General features: G+C 39.4%; 3 protein-coding genes across 5 annotated transcripts in view; 1 reads left to right on the top strand and 2 right to left on the bottom strand.

Moving 5' to 3' along the window:
• The window catches only part of LOC115583484 (testis-expressed protein 2-like), a 31,691-nt gene extending 20,789 nt beyond the window's left edge, over positions 1–10,902 (bottom strand). For 2 of the 3 annotated variants that reach the window (XM_030420375.1, XM_030420395.1), the window contains exons 1-2: positions 10,729–10,902; positions 10,114–10,205 (exon numbers count right to left, since the gene is read on the bottom strand). The gene's annotated coding sequence lies outside the window, so the exon portion shown is untranslated. The remainder of the gene's footprint in view (positions 1–10,113; positions 10,206–10,728) is intronic. The other variant, XM_030420386.1, reaches the window with a different exon arrangement.
• A 1,561-nt stretch (positions 10,903–12,463) lies between these two features.
• LOC115583497 (myeloid-associated differentiation marker homolog) lies at positions 12,464–13,786 on the bottom strand. The gene has a single exon (XM_030420406.1). It carries the CDS (start codon positions 13,530–13,532, stop codon positions 12,666–12,668), a length of 867 nt encoding a protein of 288 aa, XP_030276266.1. The 5' UTR covers positions 13,533–13,786; the 3' UTR covers positions 12,464–12,665.
• A 7,470-nt stretch (positions 13,787–21,256) lies between these two features.
• On the top strand, positions 21,257–23,611 carry LOC115571435 (perforin-1-like). Its single transcript, XM_030400887.1, has 3 exons — positions 21,257–21,281; positions 21,469–22,004; positions 22,194–23,611. Exons 2-3 carry the CDS (start codon positions 21,469–21,471, stop codon positions 23,380–23,382), a joined length of 1,725 nt encoding a protein of 574 aa, XP_030256747.1. The 5' UTR covers positions 21,257–21,281; the 3' UTR covers positions 23,383–23,611.
• The last annotated feature ends 2,795 nt before the right edge of the window (positions 23,612–26,406 follow it).

The following is a 26,406-nucleotide window of genomic DNA, read 5'->3' as shown; positions in this document are numbered from 1 at the left end:
GAGGGCTGACCGTTGTTGTGATTTTTTTTCAACTTAAACACTTGATGACTAAAAGTGTTTTGCTGGTGACGGACGCTGTTTTTCGGGCAGAAATGTGACCAAGAGTCGGTAGGACAGGCAGGAGGACAGGCGCTTCTCCACGTATATCTGCGGTATTTTTTCCTCACATAAGTTGCCAAAGACAATTACAGTTACTACGTTACTTTTGTTTGGTCATGTAATGTTGCTTTGAGGGAAATTTCTCTTTTTTTAAGTTGAGTGAGGGACCTGTGCAGTAGGGCTGCTCGATTATAGCAAAAATAATAATCACGATTATTTTGATTGATATCGCAATCACGTTTATTAAAGACAATTATTCATTGATTTGAGAACAAGCACTTATTGAACTTTGGACTCTGGTATTTCTTTTAACATGATAAGTTCGACCTGAAAAACAAGAAAAATGCTAATAAATAACAGAAAAATATATCAATAAAATGAATTAAGTAATATGCAAAAATAAATATAAACACTATCCCGGGGCGGCTCGACCATAGGTCCGTTGTGGTGGCAAAATATAATGCTGTTGCACTTCTCTTGCAACTTTTCCGCGACATTCGTCATAAAGGGCAGGCAGCGCAATTCTGCTCATATGATGACGTGATGGTAACACATAACGCTTGTCCAATGTTTTAATCAGTTTATTGAAGCCCGGGTCGCTAACGGTGTTGATAGCGCACATGTCTTTGAGAACCATGTATGTGATGGCATCCGTTATTTCTTTATGCCTGTGGGAGCTGGGTGGATATGGCATTGTAAAGTGTGCCCTTAATTGAGGACTGTGTGGCGGTGGCAGGAGTCGAGGAGCTTTTCATTTTTGAGTTTTTTTGTTCCTTCACTACTTTGTCATGTATTACTCTGTGTGTGGACTTTAAATGGTTAAATAAATTGGTCGTGTTCCCTTGAGGTGCAGACACAGTCGCATGACATATCTTGCACAATATCTTTGCTTGTTCCGATTCAGACTCCTCGAAACCGAAGTGTTTCCACACCACAGAATTCGCTTTACCTTTCCTTCCGACTAAAGGCTGCATTTCTGCCATCTTCTACCATCTTCTTCTAAATTTTTTTTCAAAACACGCACTGGCAATAGGTACTGGTGTGGTTGAAAGCGAAAATTTTCAGGCGGGGGTGGAGCGGAGTGCACAGGTGGCGATGGAAAGGTTCGCTGCATTTACCACACAAGACACGGCGTGTGACAGCATGATCGTTTTATTACGATTATCTTGTTTTCATGATCGAGGGAAGCCAAAATCGAAATGGAAATTGAAATTCAATTAATTGCCCAGCCCTACTGTGCAGTTATCAGACTGTCCAATTGACACGCCCTCGATACAAGCAGCCAGCTTATCCATTCACACTGGTTCGGTTTGCCAATACTGCTCTGAAACTACCTTCACACAGATTGCCGCAGGATCCCCGCATCCAAACGGCAGTGTAAATGGGGCTAGTGTGTCTGTGTAGAAACTGGGTAGTATTCCTATTTATCTTTCTGATTCCTGGTTTTATTATGGAAATGTTTACATTAAAGCTGCAACAATTCATCCATTAATTAATTAGTTGTCAACCATTTTGATAATTTGGTCTGAGTTAGAAGGAGTTGAAGGATAAAAATCATTCTTTTGAGGGCAACAATGAAACTTCTTGGCTAGAGAGGACAGACGGTTTGAAAAAGTAGTAAAATAATCCATCTATGTCAAACTGGAACGACCATCTCTGAACAGAGAAGGTGGCTGACGACATTACTTATGACTCACCAACAACGCTGTCATGTGTTCCCTCCCCAGACAGTTCAACAACCATTTACACCGGGACTCACCCTGCTCTTACAACTGGCTGGTTGGGTCAACGACTCACAATTGGTCCCAACGACACTGAAACTCAAGAGTTCACAGGTGTCCTTAACGACTCTGTGAAAACACTTCCAAACTGTGTTTAAAGCATGCGACTCCAACTCCAGTTAGTTAGAACTGATGAAGCCTCTTGGATGAGATGTGAATCGTCTTCAAGAAACTGAAAGAAGTCCAGTTTCCTATGATACAGCACGACTGAGAATCTTCATCGACTTGGTTTGAGTTAGTCTTAAGAAAATGTTTGAGAATATTTTTCACAAATTTCTGAAATATTATAGAGAAAATAATTAATGTATTCTTCCAGAAAATAGTTGAATGTTCAGTCTACAATGAAAATAGCCCTTAGTTAATAGGCACATATAAGCATGTATTTGATGTGAACCTCGTCCCATTGCTATTCCCATCTCTGACTGTATATGCCCCTATCCACAGAACTGGCTGACAGTGTTTCCGGTGTTTGCAGCTCAGTAACCACACTGTGGGGGTAATTTTGCAAGTCATCATGCCTGTTACTTTCTGCCAATACAACACCACATGCAGCATGCACAGAAAATGTTAAATGTCACACACCACTTCTTCAGATGACATCAGAGGCATTAAGGGGCTGCTTAGGGGACAGATATTAAACCACAAGAGAAAGAGGCCTTAGATGAAACCTGCAAAACCTGCCTCACACATTCCCCAATGGAGGACATAATGAAATCCCAGTGCACTACGCCTTCTCCAGGTTGCCTAGGAAGGGATTAGAAGAAGTCACACTTTAAATCTGGCTGTTTATTTGCAGTAGTAATGGCTTTCCCTGTGCTTACACTGACAGTTTAGCTAATGACTTGTCTCACAGCCCAGTGCTCACATTAATGCCACCGCCAACATTATAGTAGGTAACAGTTCACAGCCCTGAAGGGAATTAATATACACAAATACCTGATATCTGCACAAGGATTATATGAACTTTTGTTTGGGGGCTATAATTCAAAATTAAATGTGCCTGTGGGAAAAAGCCAAAACATGACTACCGATATTTCTGTAGAAAGGCTCTTTGTGCTTTCTCTCATTGTGTGAACACTCCTAGCTCTATTTTGTGCTTTAACTAGATTATAAATATAAAAAAACAAGAATCTTCAACAGTTATGCAAGTCTGGTACGTAATGTGCCTCCATGTTTGTTATTCTTCTGCTCACTCTTTTATTCTGTAACCATAGAAATAATAATTATTCTAACAATCGATTTATCTGATTATTTTCTCACTTACTTTTCTCAATTAGATGTTTGTTCCATAAAATATCAGGAAAAAGCCCTAGATGACATCTTGTTTTGTCTACAACCCAAAGGTTTTCAGTTTAGTGTCATGGAGGCGAAAGAAAACAGATACCATTCTCATTTGAGAAGTTGAAATCTAAGAATTTTGACTTAAAAAAAAGGAGAAAAGGAGACTCATAATGATTAGTCAACAGTCAAAATAGTTGGTGCTTAATGTCATTGTTGACAATTGATTAATCAACTAATCGCTGCAGCTCTAATACCTTATAGATGAGTAAGCAGAGCCATATGGTACAGCTGACTAACAGCATTAGCTGAAACAAAGAGTGACTAAGAGGCCGTGGCAAACTGGTAAATGCTTTTCAGTGTCTTTTCAGATTCCAGGTTCTGGAGACAAATAAACAACACAAGCCCAACAGAACTGAAACTGTTCTCAAGAATGCTGACGAACTGGTGAGACAGGTGGGGATTGAATTGTTAGGCAGTGAGATCACTTTGGGTAATATGCCAAATAGAGCACAATGTTATCCTGCGAGGCCACAGTTAAAACACAAACCGGCAGTACTTTCTATTGCACTGGCATAAAAAATAATCAATGCTATAAAACCTCACTGCGCGTTTTGTACCGCTACTGGCTCTTCCCTGAATTGAGCAAGGTGCAGTGTATGATCTAAAAAATATTGCCATGAAAGTTATAACCAGGCTCTCCTAAATCCTAAAAAGATTTTTTAGAACTAAAAGGTGTCTGTCCTATGACATTGCTAGGGCAAGTCAGCTGCGGCAAACTTTGCTTTAAAGTAACACTTACTGAAAGATTTTACTTTCCTCTCATAAGCAAGACTGGATCTAATGTCAAAGTTCTCTCCAAATAGAAAGGTAAAATAAATAAGTTAGCCAGCAACTAATTATCATTTTCATTTGAGATACATTTGCCAATTAATCAATTCATTTTAAAAAAGGTGAAAAATATCTATTACAATCAGTCCAAAGATATTCGTGTGGCCATCATATAGGCTAGTACTATGAATAATAGCTTTTTGGAATACTCGTTAAAGAAAAATAACAAATCATCACATTTAAGCAGTTAGACTAGAGAATGTTTGTTTTTTTTGCTTGAAATGTGACAATCATCAAAACAATCAGGTGTATAATAAGATTCTACCCTGACAAAATCAAAATGCAAACCAAGTGTTAGAATAGATTATTTACAGGACAACTTTTTTTTCTATCGTTTAAGATACAAGAACATTATTTAAAAAAGCAACCTATTGAATTAAGTGTCTTCTTCTAAATTAACGCTTGTTCTGAAATGGCCATCAGGATTGTTGAATTGCTCATTTGTTCTCTGCAATGGCTCAGCTGTTGGATCACAATTGTGAGAACACAGTGGCTTGTGGACAGCATGTGACAGAATGAGGAAGTAAAAAAGAATCCCGTCTTACAAAACAGAGAGGAAAAAGGACTGTAACAGTAGGCTTTCATAGCACAGTGAGCCTATCTTTACGCAACCACAACTACCAAGACCATAAACTGCTAATGGCCTTAACTTACAGAGAACATAAAAAAGCCTTATGTTTAAGAATGCAGTTAATACTCTTTAAGGCTCAGCCCATCTCAAACCATGTCAGTTCACTGGCCCGTATGTTGTTCATGTTAAATAATGCACTCCTCACTTAACTGCTTAACCCCATCAACAAGTCCTCATTACTTTTAAATAAACTCCTTGGCTGCAGTGGTGACAAAACTGTGACAGAGATTGGACATCTGTCTCTCTGCTCCAGTTACAGATAGTGACTGAGTCAGCCTGAATGCTGGCTCCCACAGGACACACATCTTCTGTTACAAAGTTCCTCCATTGCTATTTCAGCTACACCTCAATTACTATTCAATAACCTTCTAGCAGCTAGTCACATGTACAGTTCTTAAAAACAAGACACTGTTTTTATTGCCTGCAAGAGGTCAAGCATGTAATCATGTTTTACCGAAAGCTATCAAGACAAACCATGGCTCTTTTTATAAGGCCCCAGCCTGGTGCTTGGTTTAGTTATGGTTTTATATTTCTGAAAAAACTCAGCAGCTACTGCATCTGCACTGCATCTTGCTAGCACTTAGCACAAGTCTGAACTGTTACAAAAGCATAAAAATAGGGACTAAAAGATTCATCCATAAGCAAGTCCCAGTGAAACTAAGCCATCAAGTAAACACAAGAACGAGGGAATGGTGCAGCAAGTCAAACAACAGTCTGCATCCAGACTCTGGGGCTGTCATCTGCCCAGCTGGCCACATCTGGTGGAACCCAGGATAGGACTGGACCAACTTTCTGCATTGTTTCCACAAAGACTGTTCTGTTTCCCCAAGACAAGCCAAATGTCAACATACTTAATTTATTCATTTTTACAAATACCAAATAAAAATCAGACGATGACACAAACCACCACAGTTCATGTGATTGTCTCAGAGCGAACAAACCTTCTCTCTGGAGAATTAGGTTTGTTGTTGTTTTTCTGTCTCTCAAGACATTCACAACACCTGTAGCTAGCTGCCTTAGCTGTCTGGAGTAATTACATTTTCATGCCAACCAACAGCTTCACAAGAGCAGGGTTTGATGAGATGAGAATAACAGACTGTAGTGCTGCAAATAAAAAGTAGAATGTTGTTTAATAGAATTTGTACCTCTTCACGGAATGTATCAGATGCATCTCTCCAAATAATCAGGATTCTCATTTAGCAATAATTGTGCACACCTGGCCAACAATAAACCATCCAGAAACTTGAGAGAATGGAATGCAGTAATCGTACATTTATTGTTACCTGTGTTGGACTACATGAAAAGAATTGGAGGAAAGCAGTTCTCAGCCAATTGTTATCAAGTGTGAGAGCAGGAGATTGGAGACTGAAATGGGCAGTGTTACATCTGGAAGATCATGAATGACTGTCTGAAATCTGCGCAAATGAATTCACCAATGCTCAGACATCTTTTTTCCCCAGCATTTTTGCTCTCACACAAAATGCTGCTTGTGAATATAGTGCAGCTTTATGAATAATGTCTCAGTTTCAAGTGAGAAACTCTGATGTAATATTTTTAGACAGGCTATATTTATCCATCTTCCCACCTCCCACCTCGCCTCTGTCTCTTTCCTCTGGTAGGGATTATTATGACGGGAGCCAGATGAATGGTAATGTCAGCGTGCAATGGAGACAGCACCTGAAAGAGGCCTGTGAACACTGCTAGCTGACACATTCTCCTGATGTCTTGGTAATGGTCATTATTTTAGTGGGTGGAGAGATGGGGGAGCAGAAGCACCTGTCTACATCAACAGTGAGGCTTGCTGGCACCTGCATAAATGAGCTTAGGAGAAGAAATGCTAGGAAACATGATAAAACCCTTCCAAGTAATTCAAACAAATGTGCAGCTTTTAATATACTGCACTGTCCTGTGCACTAGCATTATCTTATTGACAGACATCACAATTGTCTATAGAAATCCACAAAGACACACCCCTACAAGGAATTCTTGTAAGATCACATGTCCAACAAAGCCAGTGGACATTGCTCTGATAAAAAGTCGCCTAAACAAGCACACACTCAAGTGACAATAGGCAAAGGTTACTGTCTTCGAATTGTTGTCAGGATTGCCAGTTCTGTCAAGCTAGGAAAGCTTTTATGGACAAAGACATATACCATTTTTTCAATAAATAATACTAAGGATGGATTTTGGTAATCCAACAAATCTGTCCACATGTAGACTAGGAAACTTATCTTAGTAAGCATGACAAGATTGTTGAATAAGCAGTGCCGAAGTAACCCTGAAACAGGTCACTAACCCAAGCATAGCAATTAGATCAAAAGGCTGTATTGAATACATAAAAATGTATTTAATCATAACAAAAAACTTTTCTTTTGCCAGTCAAAGTAGACAGATGGTCTCAAATGGTTAAATCAAAATATGCTCTTTTGTACGGTGTCATTGAACTGCAACAATGGTGTGAATATACTGTGAGAACAAGTGGTTTCATTTATCATGTTAATTCAGTATCAGCTGTCCCTAGCTGGGCTACAAAGATCGCAAGAAGCTTTTCTTTTTAACTTGAAAACAACTATATTACACTATTTACATCTCAGTGGGTCAATGATTTCACTGAGCCTTGATCAAAAATGAGAAAACTTCAGTTTTATAAAAATAGGTTCGACCTGGGGAGAACTTGGAAGGCCACAAAGTGAGTCAAAGCTATGAACAGGTGCACAGTCAACAGGGGTGTAGGCCAAATCCTACGCCGAATATGATAAGCAGCACATGTTTCCCGTCTCAGTGTGAAAGATTAATATGACACATACATTTGAGGAAACTAACACTGGTGAAAGGTCACCACGCCTGCTGCTCTCTGGGCCTCCGTCTGTCTGTCACCGGTGTTAAAATCCTGTTTTTGTTTTCACTTTTTCTAAGAAACTGACAACCTCCTCACCCTTTCAAACATGACAGCTAAGCACACACGGTGTACTGATGCAGTGTTTACACATGACAGTTGTCAGGTAAAGGATTATCTTAATTTTTGATCATCAAGTCCTAGAAATTTGTGCTTTATCATCAACAGAAAACGATGCATTAATCCGACCAACAAGTGGTGTGTGTGTGTGTGTGTGTGTGTGTGTGTGTGGGTGTGGGTGTGTGTGTAGCCAAAGTCTGACACAGCCATATAGTCAGTTTTTTTGTGTGAAAACTACTATTAAAAAACTAAAAAAGTAGCATTTGGATGAATATTTTAGGCAATTCCACCAAAACCAACTGTATGTTGAGACATACTGATAAGAGTATGACATGCTCTCTGTCAACAGATTTAGCAGCTAATCATCAGTAACAAAAAAGACTACATAAACCAGTGTAAACTGGATGGATGTCTGTTGTGTAAAGACGTCAGCCCAATCTGGAGTGACACCTTTCCAGCGATCACAAAAGCATAAAGAAAAAAATAACCCAAATAAATACGAAGCTTTAAATTGCTTGTTTTGCTATATGAGGCTTTGGGTATACAGAGAATTGTTAAAAGTAGGTTAGTAGTTCTTATGTTTTGTCATGGAATTTGTTGATAGGGAAATAATTATAGCTGCAGTTTTATTTTTTAACTTGACTTTTAGCCACTCCTGTTGTGTTTATATCAATTTCTTATTGTGTGCGTTTTCTTTCAACCAACAACTAACTGTTTTTTCCCTCAACCAAACACCTTGATATCAATACTGAACAGGTCCACTATGATTCTGAACACAGCAAATCCAGAATATTCGTTTCGGTGTATGTAGGGCAAGACCAAGGGGTTGAAATCAATATCATGTCTGGAAAATATAACAAGCATATTTTTTTTTTTAATCACATAAAATAATGAAACTGATGTTCAATGCAATGATGTGTTCCAATTTCATGTATACACTTTTTCATGTCTAACCATTACATTACAGCATATGTGGTGACTGTAAACATCAGCTTACAAATTAGAATAAAATGTTACCTCTATCCAAAAGAGAAACACCAAGTGTTGTAGTATATCCACTGTGTTAAAGTCTCTCCTCCTTAATATCTGCAGCATCACCAGCATGTCATACATCTCAACCACACAGAATGAGGTTTAGGATAGTTCAGAAAAAAAGTAATGATTGTATTGTTTGTGAAAATGATCAATATGGACAGTAGTCTATTTACATTACACAAGATTGCGTAACTCATGCTTTATGCAAACCTAAAAGTCAAATCACGTCTTACTGTTGTAAGTGACTAAACAACTCAGCAACTGTTTTCTGGACTATCATTTGCCTGAACAAATAAATTAGACACCAAGACACTAAGATTACAAAAACAATATGTAGCAATATACCAGAGAACTGCATATGATCCTGTGATCAAAAATTACAAGGATAAGGAGAGAGACTAAGGGAACTTTAGAAAGTCAATAGCACCAAAAAGCATGCCGTGGTGTGTAGGACTGGAGATACAGGGGTGTAGATCCTGTCTGCAGATTTTATAATCAATATATCATCATAACATGACTCTAGCTCCAAGATATCAAAGCATGTTTATTGGTCAAAAACAATATACACTGTCTCTGGAGCAGCATTTGGAACCTTATCCCCTGTAACACTAATATGATATGTTGAAATTCCCTAAGCAGACATTGAACTCTGACCAGTTTGCCTCTATGATGCAGTCTCTTTTTTATACAAGAGCAACAGCTACATGCCAAAAAGGAAAACTGTGAGAGGAAAAACTAGCGAGGCCACTGTAAACCAGTTAAATGGGAAGAAGTGATTAGACACAGAAACCTTGCATAGCAAGTTACTTAACATTTTAAACATACCTTGAGGTCAATGTGTGCAAACAAACCTGTAGAACACCTTGCTGCTATTGACTTTAACCATCCATACTTCAGGGCTTTTACTCGTAGGCCGTGAAGTGTAACTGCAGTTCCACATTTAAGAGGGAAGCCTTGGCCTTCATCTGTAAACTGTTTGAATACAAATCAAGTCTCCCTTCTCACTCAAGCCTTCGAGCTGCATGTCATATCTAAAAGCTGTTGGACTGCGAGTCTTCCAGAGGCCAGGTTTGTCGAGGGGTAATCAGACTAATACATATTCAGCTGTCTGATGCACCAGCATCACTGCAGGAGATTGACAAAGACAGCAATCCCTCCTTTTGCACAGACAAACCAAATATTTTATGTTCTCCCACCTGTTTTCCTTCAGGTTAAGAATATCATTTGACATTTTGCCTAATCCTCGCTTGGATGCCTGAAAGAATTTGCGCACACAAATGTTTCTCTATTCCTCCTTTGATATTCATTCTCCTGAGCTAAATTTGTTCTTCAGCACTCCCTTCTCTCACTCTCTGTCTATCTAGACTTTGCCCTCGCTGAGGTCGTTTGTAGCTCAGGAAATGGATCAATAATGAGCTCAAATTTACTGGCAAAGTGCTTACCTAGGATCCTCAGTGCCATTCAATCCAGCCTGGGACTTGCATCTGCCTACTGGAGAGTCAAGTTTCACATGTCCAAGATGCTCAGGAGGCTGCTGAGAAACACATTGCCAGCAAGGGAAACGCAAAATCATTACAGACGTAAAAACACAAACAGAAACTGGCAATAAAAATATTTGCTTCTTGAAGACAAATTAGTTACATTGTTGGCCTTTGGGTACAATGTTTGATGACTGTGACTGAACATATGGCAAAGAATAACAAGAGTTTGCTGTAGCATTTAACACATGGATGTTGCTGGAAGCAGTTACATCGGCTAATAGCCTACATGTGCTAACGTGGTCTAAACAGGGTCTTTATATCAAGCTTTTATAGCTAAAACCTAGCAACGACTAGTGAAACCAGACCGTCTTGTGATGTGGTAAGATAACAAGCTAACAACATCGTCAACTTACATGTTTAAACTATAAAGAAAACGTGATATAAAAGGAAAATAAACTATTGAGCTACAAACTGGATTTGTTTTAAAGTACCTGCTGACGAGGTCATTTCCCCAAACTCGCACAATGTTTGTTTTTTTCTGTTTTTTTTTAAAAGGGCAAGTCAGGAATAGCTTACCGTGTCCTCGGGACTTCATTCTCGCCTCGTTACATGGAAAAAAAATAAACTCCCAAAACGAGTCAAAAGGCTTTTCTCGACACGGTATCGTATGGGAACGCTTGTGTTATCAGCTCCACGTACCAACTTGAATCGACGGCTCGTTTTCTCGCTCAGCCTGTTGACAACTAACTGGACTCAGTTCCTTAAAGAAAAAAACGTAGTCAGTCTATCAAGGCCGGAGTAATCGACACCGAGCAGCGGGATAACTGGTTTGTGGCGTGGTCGAGGATTGGTGATCGATTGCTCGACGGAGCCTCTTTATACGCCTGGAGAGCAGATGAGGCAGATGTGAGAAGGTAAACACTGTAAAATGTAAATAAGTTCGGCCGTTACAATGTGGCCCTCTGCTTTCTGGCCTATCAATGCAGGAAATAAGAACAATATAAAAGCGTTTGATAGTATTACCAAATCTTCAGGACCTCCACGACGTTATGAGCCTTTGCTGAATTAAAAGCTTGCCCTAAAATACCACTCATTAAACATTCATTTGAAGTTTTTTCCCCAGTTTTTACCATGTTGTCTTTGTACGCATCTGTCCTAAAGGCTGATCAGTGTAATGCGTAGCTTATCTGTGTGAATAGAAACTACAGCTATTTAGTCTTACTAAACTTTATAACAGTAAAGCTTTATATGATCTGTCGGATTAAAAGACTTCAAAATAAAACATTGTTGATCCTCATGCATTTATGCTGTAGGAGACATTTATATTTTCTGCACTTAAAGTCAAATCCTGTGATTTCAAACAGGCATACATGCTAATAGAGTGTTGCCACCTAGTGTTATTAAATTGCAACTGTTCTCATTAAATTGTGGTCAACATTTACCTTTTGTCCTACATTAACCGAAGTAACGCTGGGACTTAACAATCTTCGGTATCAGGATTTGTTCTTGCTGTCTGTCCCAAAAGTCAGGACTGAATTGGGAAAGAAAGCGTTTAGGTTTGCTGCTCCCTCTGCCTGGAACATGTTGCAAAAAACTTTGAAACATAATGAGTTGGTGTCGTTGAACTCTTTTAAGGTGAAATTGGAAGACCTGGAGGCAAAAACATCTGGTTGTAGATGTTTTGCCTGAGGCTGTTATTACTGTAGCTGACATTCAAATGTTGCTTTTTTTGATGCTGAGTGTTTTTAATGTCTGTGTCTACCTTGTGTTTGTGTGTATGTATGAATATGCCGCTGCCTGTCTTGACCAGGTCACTCTTGTAAAAGAGATTTTTAATCTCAATGAGTCTTTCCTGGTTAAATAAAGGTTAAATAAAAAAAAAATAAAAAAAATGATTATCTTGAATAGGCGTTAAAGTGAGTGGAAGGAAAACATTAGACTTGAAATGTTCAAGATTTCTCAGTGATAAGACAGAAATTTTTTTTTTATCAATTTGCACCATTTGGTGTCAGTTTTCTTAGACCCATACTCTAAATGATAGTATGTAAAAGTCAACAGTTTATATTTTACTACATAAATATATCAGTGAGTCCTGGTTACTGTTCAGCTACCCCAAGACTACATACACCATGTTACAATGGCCAGAAATCATGCCTATGAGACAGTGCACCTGTCACATAATAACCCAGGTTTAGTGGTTGTATTTTATGTGTGTCATAGTGAACCAAATCATAAAAGTCACATTACTCGTTCACATGTCGGTTACACCAATCCCATATATAGAGCTCACCAGAATGATACAGCGCGATAATGATGATCACATTTTAAGTTTAATATAACAAGTTTGCAATAGCTATAAGTTAGCATCTCTAGGTCAAGATAGCGAGTTTGATTACACAGCAATGCTTAACAGCAAAAATATGTTAGCAGTTTGACACCAGACATGATTTTCTCCAAAACTTTTCCGGGCAATACATGATAAACTTCACAGGAAATACATTTATTGTGTTATTTCATGTGTGATTCCTGTCACACAACAGTTTGATGGCGAAGGCTAGGTCCACTGTATAAGCTAACAGTGTAATACTGGCAACCGCTGTTTCAATGATGACCAGGTCTGGGGTATGTGAATGTCCGTTCTCTCTCAGCTGCAGTATCTTGGTAAAACAAATCACTGTGGCCACCATGTAGAGCAGCACCCCGATCAGACTGAAGGCAGCCAAAAATCGGTCAAATGGTAGAAGACATTGACCAGCAAAGTCCCCTAATATTACCACCATTGTGACAAGAGACATGAGGACACATACACCGTATAAGAAGCCAGAAACCCACAGCTGCCAGTTGATTTCTTTATCCTCTGCATGGACAGCCTCCACAAACAGGGGTACCATCTGACAGCCTCCCCATAGTTGAAGAATCTTGAGGAGACCAGGCATGCTGCCCATGTAGCCTCTTTGCTCATGAGCCTGGCTGCAAAGAACATAGGACTCCGAGGTGTAGGCAAGGAAGGTGAGACAGGAGGCCACAGCAGCCGCAACAGAGTGCGCCGATGGACTTCGATGATTAATGAGGATCCAAGGGAAAACCACAGAGGCACTGAGACACATCAGTGCACCTAAGACTGCCACGGTCATAGTCAGGTTCTTCCAGGATATTGGGATGAGGCTGTGAAACTGGATGACACTGAGAATGTAGATGAGAAGTGTGAGGGTGAAGAAGAAGCACCAGGTGAACATGCAGAACATCCTGAAGGTGCTTGACTCCGAATGTTCCAGCGAGGCAACAAGACTGAAGGTGGCACAGCTGGATAAGACTTCCCATGTCCTTACCAAAAAGAGGGGACTGGTGAAGTCTCGGGCCTCCAGGACAATCACAGGCATCGTCGCAATGTGAGCAATCTAGTATCCCCGAATACAAGATATACTTGCGTGCGTCAGTTCGTCGAGATTTATTTTTCTTTTTAAAATCCAGCGATTTAAGACTTAAAAGTATATCCAACAATATGAAGAATAGTCCAGTGCAGTCCATGGAAATAGTCACCTCAAACAAACCCTCTCTTGAGCCATCAGGTTTAATCGAAAACACATGCCTTCTCTCTGCTCTTTTCACCAGTGCTCCATCCTGTTTACATGCTCAGTAAAACTTCAAATTGCTATCTCTTGGAATATATTGGGCTGCATCGCCGCTGTCAAGAGAGGCCTCGCCTACTTCCTTTTTGAGGTTGCTGCAGTGCTTTCAGTCTCACTGGAGGTAGGTGCAAAGGACCACAATAAAACCATATGCAAACAAAGCTAACTTCCTCCCACCCTCGATTCTCATGAAATACTCTTCCTTTTTCTGTAGTACTGAAATACTGTGGGTACAGGTTATTCTGACTCACCAGGTGTTACATTACCATCACCTGCCTGCATCTTCTCAATCCCTTATCAAACATAAAATATGGTTACAGTTAGTTGTTAACAGGTTTGAAGCTGACTGTGGAGTTTCTGTTGATTTGTCGAGTGCTGTAGATCATTTGAGTGAAGTGCTGCAGGGGATCTGGTTGTGGGTGTGGATCTGCTCAACCCTCAGGGGAGAGGTAGATAGTGTGAAGAACATGTCTGCCTTATCATTTGACAACACCTGGAAATGTCTTTGGGTTGCTTGGATGAAAACGATTGTTGTTTGGATATCTGCGTGGGAGCCAGCAGCGGCCTGTAAATCTCTTACTGTCTGAATGTATACATGCATGGGAACGCCTTTGTCTTGTGTACATATGGGTGTATAAGTGTGCTCCTATACTGTAAAAGGTTTTTCTACACTGGATCAATGCACACCTGTATGTTTGAGCATGATTTCATTGAACACATGCAACTGTGTTTCCTGTGTGCGAATGCGTATTTACACAAGCAGTGCGTCCTCTGAGGATCCCAGCCAATCACTTTGCCTCTGTGTATCGGCACACCTGCTCTCTGTGTTATAAATAGACGGTGGATACATCAATTCCCCCGTGTCACACAGCTCAAGTTCACAAACATCTGTTTTGACAGAAGGGAGAAGACACACTCCACAAAGACAGACGAGAGCTGATAAACAGTGGCAACCTGCTTCTACACAGTCATGGCTGTGATGTATGTATGTATGAAAGTTAAGATATAACCAATCAGTTCACCATAATACGGGCTCAATTCTGCAGTTTATTCAAATCATCTCAGATTAAAATATGATGCGTTCCTTTTCACTCATTCCTTTTATTACAGCCAAAACAAAAACCCATCAAACTTAAAACTACATTGTGGAAACAGTTTCCTAGTAATGGCTGACATCCTTTGTTGACAGCCACCCTGTCACTTTATTGCAAAATATTCTTTCCCAAATTATTTCATCAGCACTTAATATGAATAATTATGCAATCACAAATAAACACAGGGGGTGTCTGACATAACTTTATCATAACAATAATCAAAAGGATTTTTTGGGAAGTATTTTAAAACCAATGATATGACAGGCTCACATTTGCCCACAGTTCCCCTCTGTGGTCACAATATGAATTGCAACTTTTTGGAGATCCCAGAAGATTTGAGTTGAGAGGGAAGGCTGGCTGTAGTACAGATGAAGCAGCAGCAGAGGGTGAGCGTATTCATGTTATGAACACAGATGCAGAGGAAGAAGTGGATGTGCTTTTTTTCAACGTTGAGCAAGCGAGTCGGTGTCCTTCAGTCTGCCTTAGTTAATGAGCAAAAGTAGTTGGTGATGAGTGAGTGACTGTAATTTAGTCTTTTACAGGATTTTTACATTACATATAACAATTTTACACCATAGTGAATTGACGTTTTCACTCAGATTGCACAAACTCAGCATGCTCAGACAGGGTTCCCTAACTAACTAACAGCTTTGTTGCCCGGTGCCTTTTGTGCAGGTGGAGAGACAGGACCTTACTGCTGCATCTGTAACATAAACTGTAGTCATAGTGGGCACAAAGTTCTTCAGATGACATTTACACAAAACTGTAATTTCAGTTCAGCCTTTGATGGCTACTCTAGTCTTACTGTCAGACTGTATACAGTATCCATTCACAGACACTAACAACTATGGCATTATACTGCTGCCTGGATGTTATTAAGGTTTTGGTTTCCCCTCATACTTCCCCTTTTTCATAACTGTACATTTATTTGGCAGAAGTGACCCACAATGAATATATCAAACATCAAAGGGATAAGAGCAAGATGTTATTGTTAGGTTAGACTGACCCTCTAAATTATACTCAGAGCAGTACTGAAATGAAGAAATGAACATTTACAATTACTCTAGTTCAGACGACTAATTATTCTCTGTCTTATTTCATTTTTCATTAAGCGTTAATAAGAACAACAACAAAAATACAGAACTTTTACTTAAAAGGTTTTTCTATAAAAAAAAAATGCTCTAAGTGGAATTAACATGCCACTAGAAAATAATGACAATTGTTTGAATAATTTCAGACTGTCTAAATCACACAAAATAAATGTCTAAATATAATAATGATGTATTTACTAAGCATTTACAGGAAAATTAAACTTCCTCATTCCAGTGAAAGAGGTCGACCACATGAGACAAACTGTGAAACATGTCAGATGAGAAAAGACCAGATGTGCGACATCTTGCTTCTCATGTTTTATCAGGTTTGCTATGAACTAGTACTGTACATCTACTTAGGGCACACTGTACAATCTAATTCAATTACAATATTATGAACATAATATGATTAAATCCAACTTGATGAAAACTTGCTTGTGAAAAACTTTGCAAAACCATATTTTGTGATAATTTCACACATCTATAGGGACTGTGCTGGTGTGCTTTATGGTGTGATGCATCTGCAAACTTGCAGCACTGACAGGGAGCACGCTTCCATCATGTGAGAGCGGAAGTCGTGTGTTCAGATCTTGAGATGACTGTCACTGCTCTAAATTCACAATTGTGATTTTTACTCTAAATTCTGTAAGAACTGTGTCTCAGTGAGCCATTTGTTCAACCAGTGTATTAACAGTTACTCCACTATATTTGATCTTTAATTATATTACTCTGTGCCATAATAAAAAAATGCAAACGTAGTTTCACCCAGTACTGCATGTAAATCATCACTGGTGTAACATGTCTTTTTGAAGTGACATATTAACTGGAATGGCGATCACCTGTGTTATAACAAGACCTGCGCTGCATCTCCAAGGTGCAACATGATTTTCTAACAGCAAATATATTAAGTATACATGCTAGATAAACCATCAAAGGCAGTGGTTCTTTAGCATTATAGTTTTTTATAGTTCACAAAGCAATGAGTTATTTATACAAATACAAGTATGTCTTATTCAACATCTTGTGCATCTTTTCTTATAACTTTAAGCTAAAGTTCCACATTTCAATGACACAGATCAAAATGAGGCACATGTAGAGTGGTCGTAAAACTATACACAAGTGCAAAAGTCTTTAACTGCTAACTTTATATACTGTAGAGAGAAGGGAAGAAGAGAAGAAACAGATTTTATTCTTGCTCAAAGGAGCCTTATTACAAACATGAAGTGGGTGGAAACTGTGTCCCTTTAGTTAACATGTCCTTTAAGTAAAGTTAACAGTGTCTTTTAACAATGTTGAGTGCTAACTACAACAGATGCACTGCAAAACAAGGTTCCTCATTCAAGTAAATGAGCTCGACCACATAAGACACAGTGAGAAATACGTCAGATGAACAAAACTGAACAAGGGCCCAAGGTGTGACATTTTGGTGCTTGTGGCTAGGGAGCAGGGCACCACTGTTGCTGTGATGGAGCACAATACACAGTGAAAAAACAAAAAGAACGTGTATGCTTCTCACATCATCTTCTGCTGAAGGGTCACAACTAACGCATATACTCAGCTTACGCATATCACATTTTTCTTATGTGCTGATTTTTTTTGACCTTGTTTATTATACACTTTATACAGTGTATACATTCACAGATTGGTAAGTAGTATTTTAAAATGGAATGCAACTGCAAACTTGCAAAGAGCACGTTTCTACTGTGTGACACAGGAAGTCTCGTCTCTGGAGATGACTGTTTCGTTATTTATTCACAATCCCTGTTTCCACTGCATGTTCAAGAACTTAAAACCCTCATGTTTTGTTACTTTGCACTAAATCATAGTGGATTTATATATATATATATATATATATATATATATATATATATATATATATATATATATATATATATATATATATCTATATATATATATATATATATATTTATATATATACATATGTATATATATATATACATATATATGTATATATATATATATATATATATATATATATATATATATATATATATATGTATATGTATATATATATATATATATATATATTTATATATATACAAACCCCAATTCCAATGAAGTTGGGACATTGTGTAAAACGTAAATAAAAACAGAAAACAATGATTTGCAAATCCTTTTAAACTTAAATTCAATTGAATACACTACAAAGACAACATATTTAATGTTCAAACTGATAAACTTTACTGTTTTTGTGCAGATATTCACTCATTTGAATTGGAGGCCTGCAACATGTTCCACAATAGCTGGGACAGGCGCAACAAAAGACTGGGAAAGTTGGGGAATGCTTAAAAAACACCTGTTTGGAACATTCCACCGGTGAACAGGTTAATTAGAAACAGGTGAGTGCCATGATTGGGTATAAAAGGAGCATCCCTGAAAGGCTCAGTCGTTCACAAGCAAGGATGGGGCGAGGTTCACCACTTTGTGAACAACTGTGTGAGCAAATAGTCTTACAGTTTTAGAACAACGTTTCTCAACGTACAATTGCAAGAAATTTGGGGATTTCATCATAATATCATCAAAAGATTCAGAGAATCTGGAGAAATCGCTGCATGTAAGCTGCAAGGCCAGAAAACAACATTGAATGCTTGTGACCTTTGATCCCTCCCACAGTGGTAAAAGTGCACCTGTCCCAGCTCTTTTCCAACTTCATTGGAATTAGGGTTTGTACTTCTGCGTTATAAGGGAAAAAGCCTCTGGCAATGCAACTGTAACTGCTAACTCACTGGCCACCCACATTCTGTGGTATGTCAGACAGGCCAACAACAACCTCTCTGCCTCTGGGAAGGAACAGCACACACTCTTCTTCCCGATGAGACTCAGATTGTTCAGTGTGAGCAACAGGCTCCTGCAGTCTTGAGGTACAAGACCTCCTCCGGTCCTCATGGAGGTGTGCAGGGGTTTGACAAAGGATTTGACAAACTGGTAGAGTGGGCCGGCGCTATGTTTGGACTGGAACTGGACAGCCTGGAGTCAGTGGTGGAGTCATCTTGATAAACTAGTCAGCAGATGTATCAGACGACAGCCGATGAGTTCTGATATGGCAGATAGAAGGATAAAAGACAGGATCAAAGATAGCCTGGATTACCCCTCTCATTATGTTTTTGGGCTGTCTATCCATCTGTACAGTGTGTCTCCCTGCCCATCTCATTCATGTGAACGTGGTATCTTAGAAGGGGGGAATTGACAGGATTTCTTCAAATCTGGCACAATGTCCACTGGGGCTCAAGAATGACCTGAATAGAGTTTGGTCAGAAAAAAAAGAAAAGGTCACTGTGGCTTCACAAAACACATTTTGACCCTAACTCAACAATTCATATATCATTCACAAATGTCTAATAGAGAAGAATGATAGAGGGATGTCATTTAATATCCAAAAGGTCAAAGGTCAACTTCACTGTGACATCATAATGTTCTGCAAAAAATGTTCTGGCCATTCCAGACTCACTGAATCACTGCAATGGTGTGATAGCAACAACATTCACTTGCAAGTAGAAAAAGTAGCAGTTGTGAGTCAGCAAACTCCTTATCTTCTGTTGTCATTATCAGCTGTATCTGTAATGTGCAGCGATACATATAGTATAACACAGTGGTCTGACCTCTGTGTGTGATGCTTTGAGGTTTTGGGTTAGTTAATTTCCTGTTTTATTTTGTAATGTTCGTCCTCCTCATGTGTCATGTTGCGTCACTTCCTGCACTTTGACTTGTTTTCCCTCCCATGGGATTGTCCTGAATAGTTTCATCTGTCCCTGATCAGCCTCATGTGTATTTGACCCATGTAATGTCCTCCTCTCTTTGTCTGTTGTTGTGGCCGTGGAACTCCAAACGACTGAAGTCCAAATCCTCTAATTGATGATTTTAGGTTTTCCTGAAGACTTTGGGGATAATTCTCCTTTTTCATTATTCCATTTACATTCTTGAGAGCGACAGATCCATTGGGAGTAAAACAGCCCCACAGCATAATACTACCAGCATCATGTTTGATAGTAGAGATGGTGTTCTTAGAGTTTCAGGCCTCACCTTCTCTCCTCCAAACAAATCGCTGCTCATTGCGGCCTAACAACTGAATTTTGTGTCAACTGAACACAGCGTTTTCCTCCAGAGGGTTTTTTCTTTATCCATGTGATCAGCAGCAAACTGTAGTCGAGCTTTAAAGCGCCGTGTCTGGAGCCAGGGCTTCCTTCTTGCACGGCAGCCTCTCAGCCCATGCTAATGCAAAAACCACGACTGTGACTCACACCTGTCTTCCAGCAGCTTTTAATTCGTTGCAGACTTGCCTTTTGGTGTTTTTTTGGTTGACTCTCGACCATCCTGACCAGTTTTTCTCTCAGCAGATAATAGTTTGTGTTTTCTTCCTGATAGTTGCAGTGACACAACGGCACCATTCACGTTATACTAAAACAGTTGTTTGTACAGTTGATCTTGAGACCTGTAACTGCTTTAATATGGCTCCAATTGACTTTCCTAACTTGTTCCAATAACTAATGTGATCTTTCAGATCAATGCTGAGCTCCTAAGATTTACTAATAGTAGTGTTTGTGGCTGAGTCTAATGTGTATCAAACAAGCCCATTTCTTGGGCCAAGAAAAGCAATCGGCTGTTTTTAATCAGAATCACTCAGAAGTTAAGATGCCATGCTATGAAGAGAATTCTTTTCACACAACTTTCTATAATCACATTAAATGAAATGACTGTATATATATTTTTGAACCAGCAGATTTGGTTAGATTTTCAGAAGACCTATAATGAATTCATTATTGAACCAAACTTCATGAAAACTTTTTGTGACAAAGTAGTTTGTGTTGCACTCATTCCATCACAGAAAAAGATTTGTAGAAATCACTGGAAATGATGTTCTTGAAAGGATTACAAGTACATGTAAAACTTATATTTTATATTGTAAGTTTATCTATCTCTGAACCAGTCCTCTCCATTGGCTGCTGTATAACCTGAATTTTCCATCTGACCAAGTAATAAAGGATTATCTTATCTTATTCACAATAAAGTGAAATATTTTAACATTTGTAATGCAGATGTGGCCACTGTAATTTTTCACTTGCTGTTGATGCAAAACGCCAGTTTTCTCTTGTGGCTATTTAAGTCTCATCTTCTATGTAACTGGGTGTGAAGGAAGTACAAACGTCGCTTCATTTTACAGAAAGTTTAATATAGTGGCTTACTGGTTAGATATAAATGTGTGAGAATCAAAGATGCAAACTCCACCTCCTGAGCAAGACTATATCATGGGTCAGATACTGTAAGCTACTGAGCAGAGTTTGCTGTCGGCAGTCACGGTAAGACCCCTGAGTTATCTATCTGAAACTAATAGTTCCTTTTGACTAATCATTTACCTTACATTTTTTTAAATAAGCTTAGTGCTATCCAATTTATGTTGATATTTTAAATTCAAAGTTTGCATTGTTTATGTGATCCTGTCAACACCATTTTATAAATCTGTCATTGTTTAACCCTTTCATACAGATGGTAAAACTGTGGCATCTCATGCTCCTGTGTTGGTCATGGAGTCCTCCGTGTCTGTCCTCCAGTGTAAACGTCACTGGTACACCAGAGCAGTGTGAAAAAGCTCAGTTTGTCCCTGGTTACAATCTGGGTGGAGAAGGCTTCGACATCGTCACAATGGAGCGGAAAGGTGCCTATGTCATCGACACTGAAACCTGGAAACGTGACGATGGCACCTGCAGGCTGTATGGAAATACCTACATGAATGGAGAGAAACAGAAGGTCCCAGTTGCTGTGGTGGACTGGAGAAGCTTCCCCAAGTGCAGTTTAAAGGTCTCCAGTGTAAACTACGACTCGGTCGAAACTCTTGTCAATGATTCCACATCGTCCGTGTCCAATAATTGGAAACTTGGCCTTGAAATCCCTGTTGACCCCTCTGTCACTCTTGGAGTTGGTTTGGGAGGTTCCCACTCCAGAGACGCTCTCTTTGGCATGCAAAAGTCAAAAGGAGACCGCTACGCCTTCTTTCGTCATTCTGTCTACTGTAACTTCTACCGGTGAGTATGTGGATGGATATCTGTCGTCTTTTCATAAATAACTCTGAATGTATTTGATCACTTCAGTGAGAAATGCTTTATTTTATAAAACGACAACAAATTAGCTTAAGAGAGCATAAACAGTGACAGTTGACTAAAATGAGACAGTGATAGACTTTAACTAATTTGTATACTTCATGTGCTTCACAGCTACAGACTGGCAACAAAACCCCCACTGAGTCATGAGTTTGTATCAGCTGTGGACTCCCTTCCTTCTTATGCAACTAACACCGCACAATCATATCGCAGTCTGATCGACACATATGGTACACATTTCATCACGCAAGTGACTCTAGGAGGAGAAATAAAAGCAATCACTTCTGTCAAGACCTGTCAGGCGAGCATGAACGGACTGTCCGAGACAGAAGTCGGTGACTGTTTGTCAGTCGAGGCCTCAGCGAGCTTTGCAAGTACTGCGAGTGTTAAGGCCATGGTCGAACACTGTCAGAAAGAGAAGAAGAAGTTAGCCTCAGGCCAAAGTTTCAGCAGTGCATTTAATGAGCGTTACACAGAGGTCACTGGCGGAAATATTAACGGTGCCGATATCCTCTTTGATGGGCAATCAAACCCCTCCGTCTATAACAGCTGGCTCAACTCTCTGAAAACCACTCCTGATGTGGTGCAATACAACCTTAACCCCCTGCACACCATTCTGCCAGGTGGTCATCCTGCTCAGGCTGGACTGAAGCAAGAGGTAGAGAAGTACATCAAGAAAAATGCTGTGTTGAAAAAATGCTCAGAGACCTGTCAGATTGGGCACAGATCCCAAACAAGAGACCCTTGTGCCTGTGTTTGCAACAGCAATCAGAATATTGCGTCTAACTGCTGTCCTGCTGGGAAAGGTCTGGCTACACTGAAGGTCTTCAAGCTTTATGCAAAGAACCTGTACGGTGATAAGTGGAGTCAGACTGATGCTTCAGTTCAGGTGACATACGATCGTCAGTGTAAGCGCACTGATATCATAAGTAACAATGACAATCCTAGATGGCCACAGACATTTGAATTTGGACCGATCAAAATTAACATGGCGAACAAACTTAAGTTCAGTGTTTATGATGAGGATTCTTACTGGGACAGTGATGTTCTTGGTGAGTGTTCATTTAAACTGCGTCAAGGAACAGTGAGGGACAGCTGCATGTTAAATCATGGCACCTTGTTTTTCTCCTACACAGTAGAGTGCGCACCAAGTCTCGGTGGTGAGCAATGTCAAGAGTACATACCCACCCCTATGAGTCCCTCTTTGGCTAAGGTCTTCTATACCAGAAATGGTGTCCTCCTTGGAGAAACTGTTGATCAGGGTGCTGAACTAGTCAGTAAGTCAGTCAGTCAGTCAGGCTAAGGTCAGCTGGTGATATGAGATAAAGTGCCCATAAGGATTCGATTTGATGATGATCTTGAATGTAGCTAATAGCATCTTTTGAACTTTGACTTTCATAGTGTGCTTTTTGTTTTTCAAATATAATCACATGTATCCTCAATTTTTCAAATGTAATCCAAATATGTGTTAATGGTGTTAATCCTCCTTTTCTTCTGCTTCTTTCTTGCTAATAAAGCATCGACAAAGACAACACAGGTGTCTGTCTGATTTTATGTATAATAAAAATATCGTGTAAAATCGTGGTTTATGTGTAAGACTGAAATACATACTTATAAATGTATAAGCACACATAGACCAACTATCCAAGTTTGTTAAAAATATAAACCAGATTAAATATCACGTTAAATAACAACATTTTACTTTTCTTTAGATCACTTGAAGTATTTTTCACTGTAGTTGCTCTGCAACTACAATTTAAACTGTGAAGGTGAAGAGGGGAGAGATTCATGCTGGGAGAACGCACAGATATAACCTTTACCCATTGTAACTGATAGCTCTGTAAAACTATATAAAACATTTCACTAAACAAGAATAATTTCAAAAGACCTTCTCTTCATTCACAACAAGTAAGACCCAGTCCAAACATTGTATCCTGGGGTCATTTACTGAAGAGATTCTTACATTAAGGATGAAAACTGATCTCTATATGCAGTGTAAAGCAATAAAACAAGTATTTTAGTTAGCACCTTATCATGATAAGGTTGTGTCTAAATGAAGTGCATGTGACAACCACAGGGGTCAAAAAATGGGTGAGAGAGTGAGGAATGGAAACTTCAAATAAAGGAAGAGAAACCCCGTTGAAGGGAGAGGGTAAAGAGCAGGGCTGAAACATGAGAAAAACTGCTTACATCAAGACAAAGAGTAAATAAATGTTGAGGGCCTTGTCACGCCACCATACCATATATCTTAATGATTCATGGCATTCTTAGGCAGAGAACTGTTGTGGAAAGAAAAACCAAGCTTTTCACATTTCACACAAGCAGTTAGTATTTAGCCGTTAGCATTAGCAGTAATCCTCGTTGTTAGCTGCTACGTTCCTGTGAGCAGCTAATGCAGTCAGAAAGTCATAAGAAATCTCATATCAGAAGTGCAGGGTTGTCTTTTTGCTAGCTAAATCAGCTTTCTACTCGGTTTCCTAACGCAAGCTCGCAGATGCCAATTTGATGGTATCTGCACTTTAAAGTAGGAAGTCAAAACCATTTGAAATAATGTGCATGCACTGAATTGAATTTAACACGGTTTGACCACAACATCGTCACCTCATTGTGCTTCCGAAGGGTTGGGTGAGGTGTTGCTGACAGCCCGCCCGCTGCCTCTCTCTGGTGTGGTCCGGTGTGACCGAAAAAAGTAGAGAAAGACACCAACTATTTCCGCCTGGGATTACATCACCCCTACGTCAATGACGTCACACCACAGCATGCTCAGATGCCCTATAGATGATGCTTGGATAGTCATGGCTACATGTAGGAGCTTACTGGACAGCCATTGTTAAAGTTAGCTAGCTAGAGCCTATTAAATAAATAAAGCTAGCTAGTTAGCTGGTTAATAAATGTCACAGAATATAAGTCCCCCTCCACATCTCAGATTGTACTTTTACAGTGAAACAGGCACCACAAAGAAAAGAAGCAAAAAGAAAATAAATGAATCAACAGCTGGGTTCAAATAATGTAAACCCTTACAACCCATTTAACCCACCCATGTGTGTGCACCATGCGACCCAACAACGTGTTTACAGTCCATGTTTACAGTGTCTACGTGTGTTTGTGTGCGTGTGTGTGTGAGATTAAGCTGGTCATCAGTGCTGTTGTCACTGTACATGATAGCAGGATGGATTAAGTAGGGTGACCATATTCTGAATCCCCAAAAAGAGGACACAAATATGCGGGGTGGAGTTGTGCGTGCGCGCGCCAAATTTTGAGGGTTTTTCGGGTCGGGTCGAGTGTTTTTTACGCGCTTCTAACTCAGTTAAACGCATATTCTGAATTCCCAAAAAGACACTTAACCAGGCCTCTTGGAGATACTATAAAATACTCACACAAAGTTGCGTTCATAAACAATATATTCATTTATCTAAAGCATTTCTCCTCAACAAAATTATCAGTCACATACAAATATGGTCTGTAATAGTTCTGTATAAGTATTCAGATTTTTAAGAAAATACAATACAACATCTCTCTTCTAGTCTAACAAATCTTAGAAAAACTGAGGTAGTACATTCTTCAAAATAACCTCTCTCGTGTCAATTATGTAAGAATATAAATTATGCCTCAAAACACGTTAATTACCGGTAAACAAAAAGAAAAAATGACAGGTAGCCTGTTTTTCAATGTTTAGTTAGCCCATTCCTCAAAATAATGTCTCTTATTATGGCTAATGCAAAATATATAAATAATGCCTCAACACAGAACAAAAAGAAAAAGAGAGGTAGCGTATTGTTTAACGTTAATTTTTCTTCAGTCTTCTTGGCCTTCCTCGTCTCCCTGGTCTGCCTTTCTTTTGCTCACCGACAGACAGTGCATGCGTGCGTCGCGTCAGTGGCTTTGCTTAGAACTGAGCGGAGGGGCAGAGCAGCAGAGAGCACTGATGCGCTGCACTATTTTATAGTGAATGAATACACTTCCCGGGGTTCGGCGTGGAACTCCGCCTCTCAGAGTGTGTTTCCAAATGAACCACTGAACGTGTATGGTAAATACAATGGTCTGTGATGCGAAGATAAAGTGCACGCTACACAAACTTAAAACCCCTGACATTTGAAGGATTTTATAAACTCCCCCCGGACAGGCCGGACAGCCCCCCAAAAGAGGACATGTCCGGGTAAAAGAGGACGTATGGTCACGATAAAGGGATGTCATTTAATATCCAAAAGGTCAAAGGTCAACTTCACTGTGACATCATAATGTTCGGCAAAAAATGTTCTGGCCATTCCAGACTCACTGAATCACTGCGATGGTGTGATAGCAACAACATTCACTTGCGAGTAGAAAA

Source organism: Sparus aurata, chromosome 1 (assembly GCF_900880675.1).
Source record: "Sparus aurata chromosome 1, fSpaAur1.1, whole genome shotgun sequence".
Classification (NCBI taxonomy): domain Eukaryota; kingdom Metazoa; phylum Chordata; class Actinopteri; order Spariformes; family Sparidae; genus Sparus; species Sparus aurata.
This window is presented reverse-complemented; position numbering and strand designations above follow the sequence as displayed.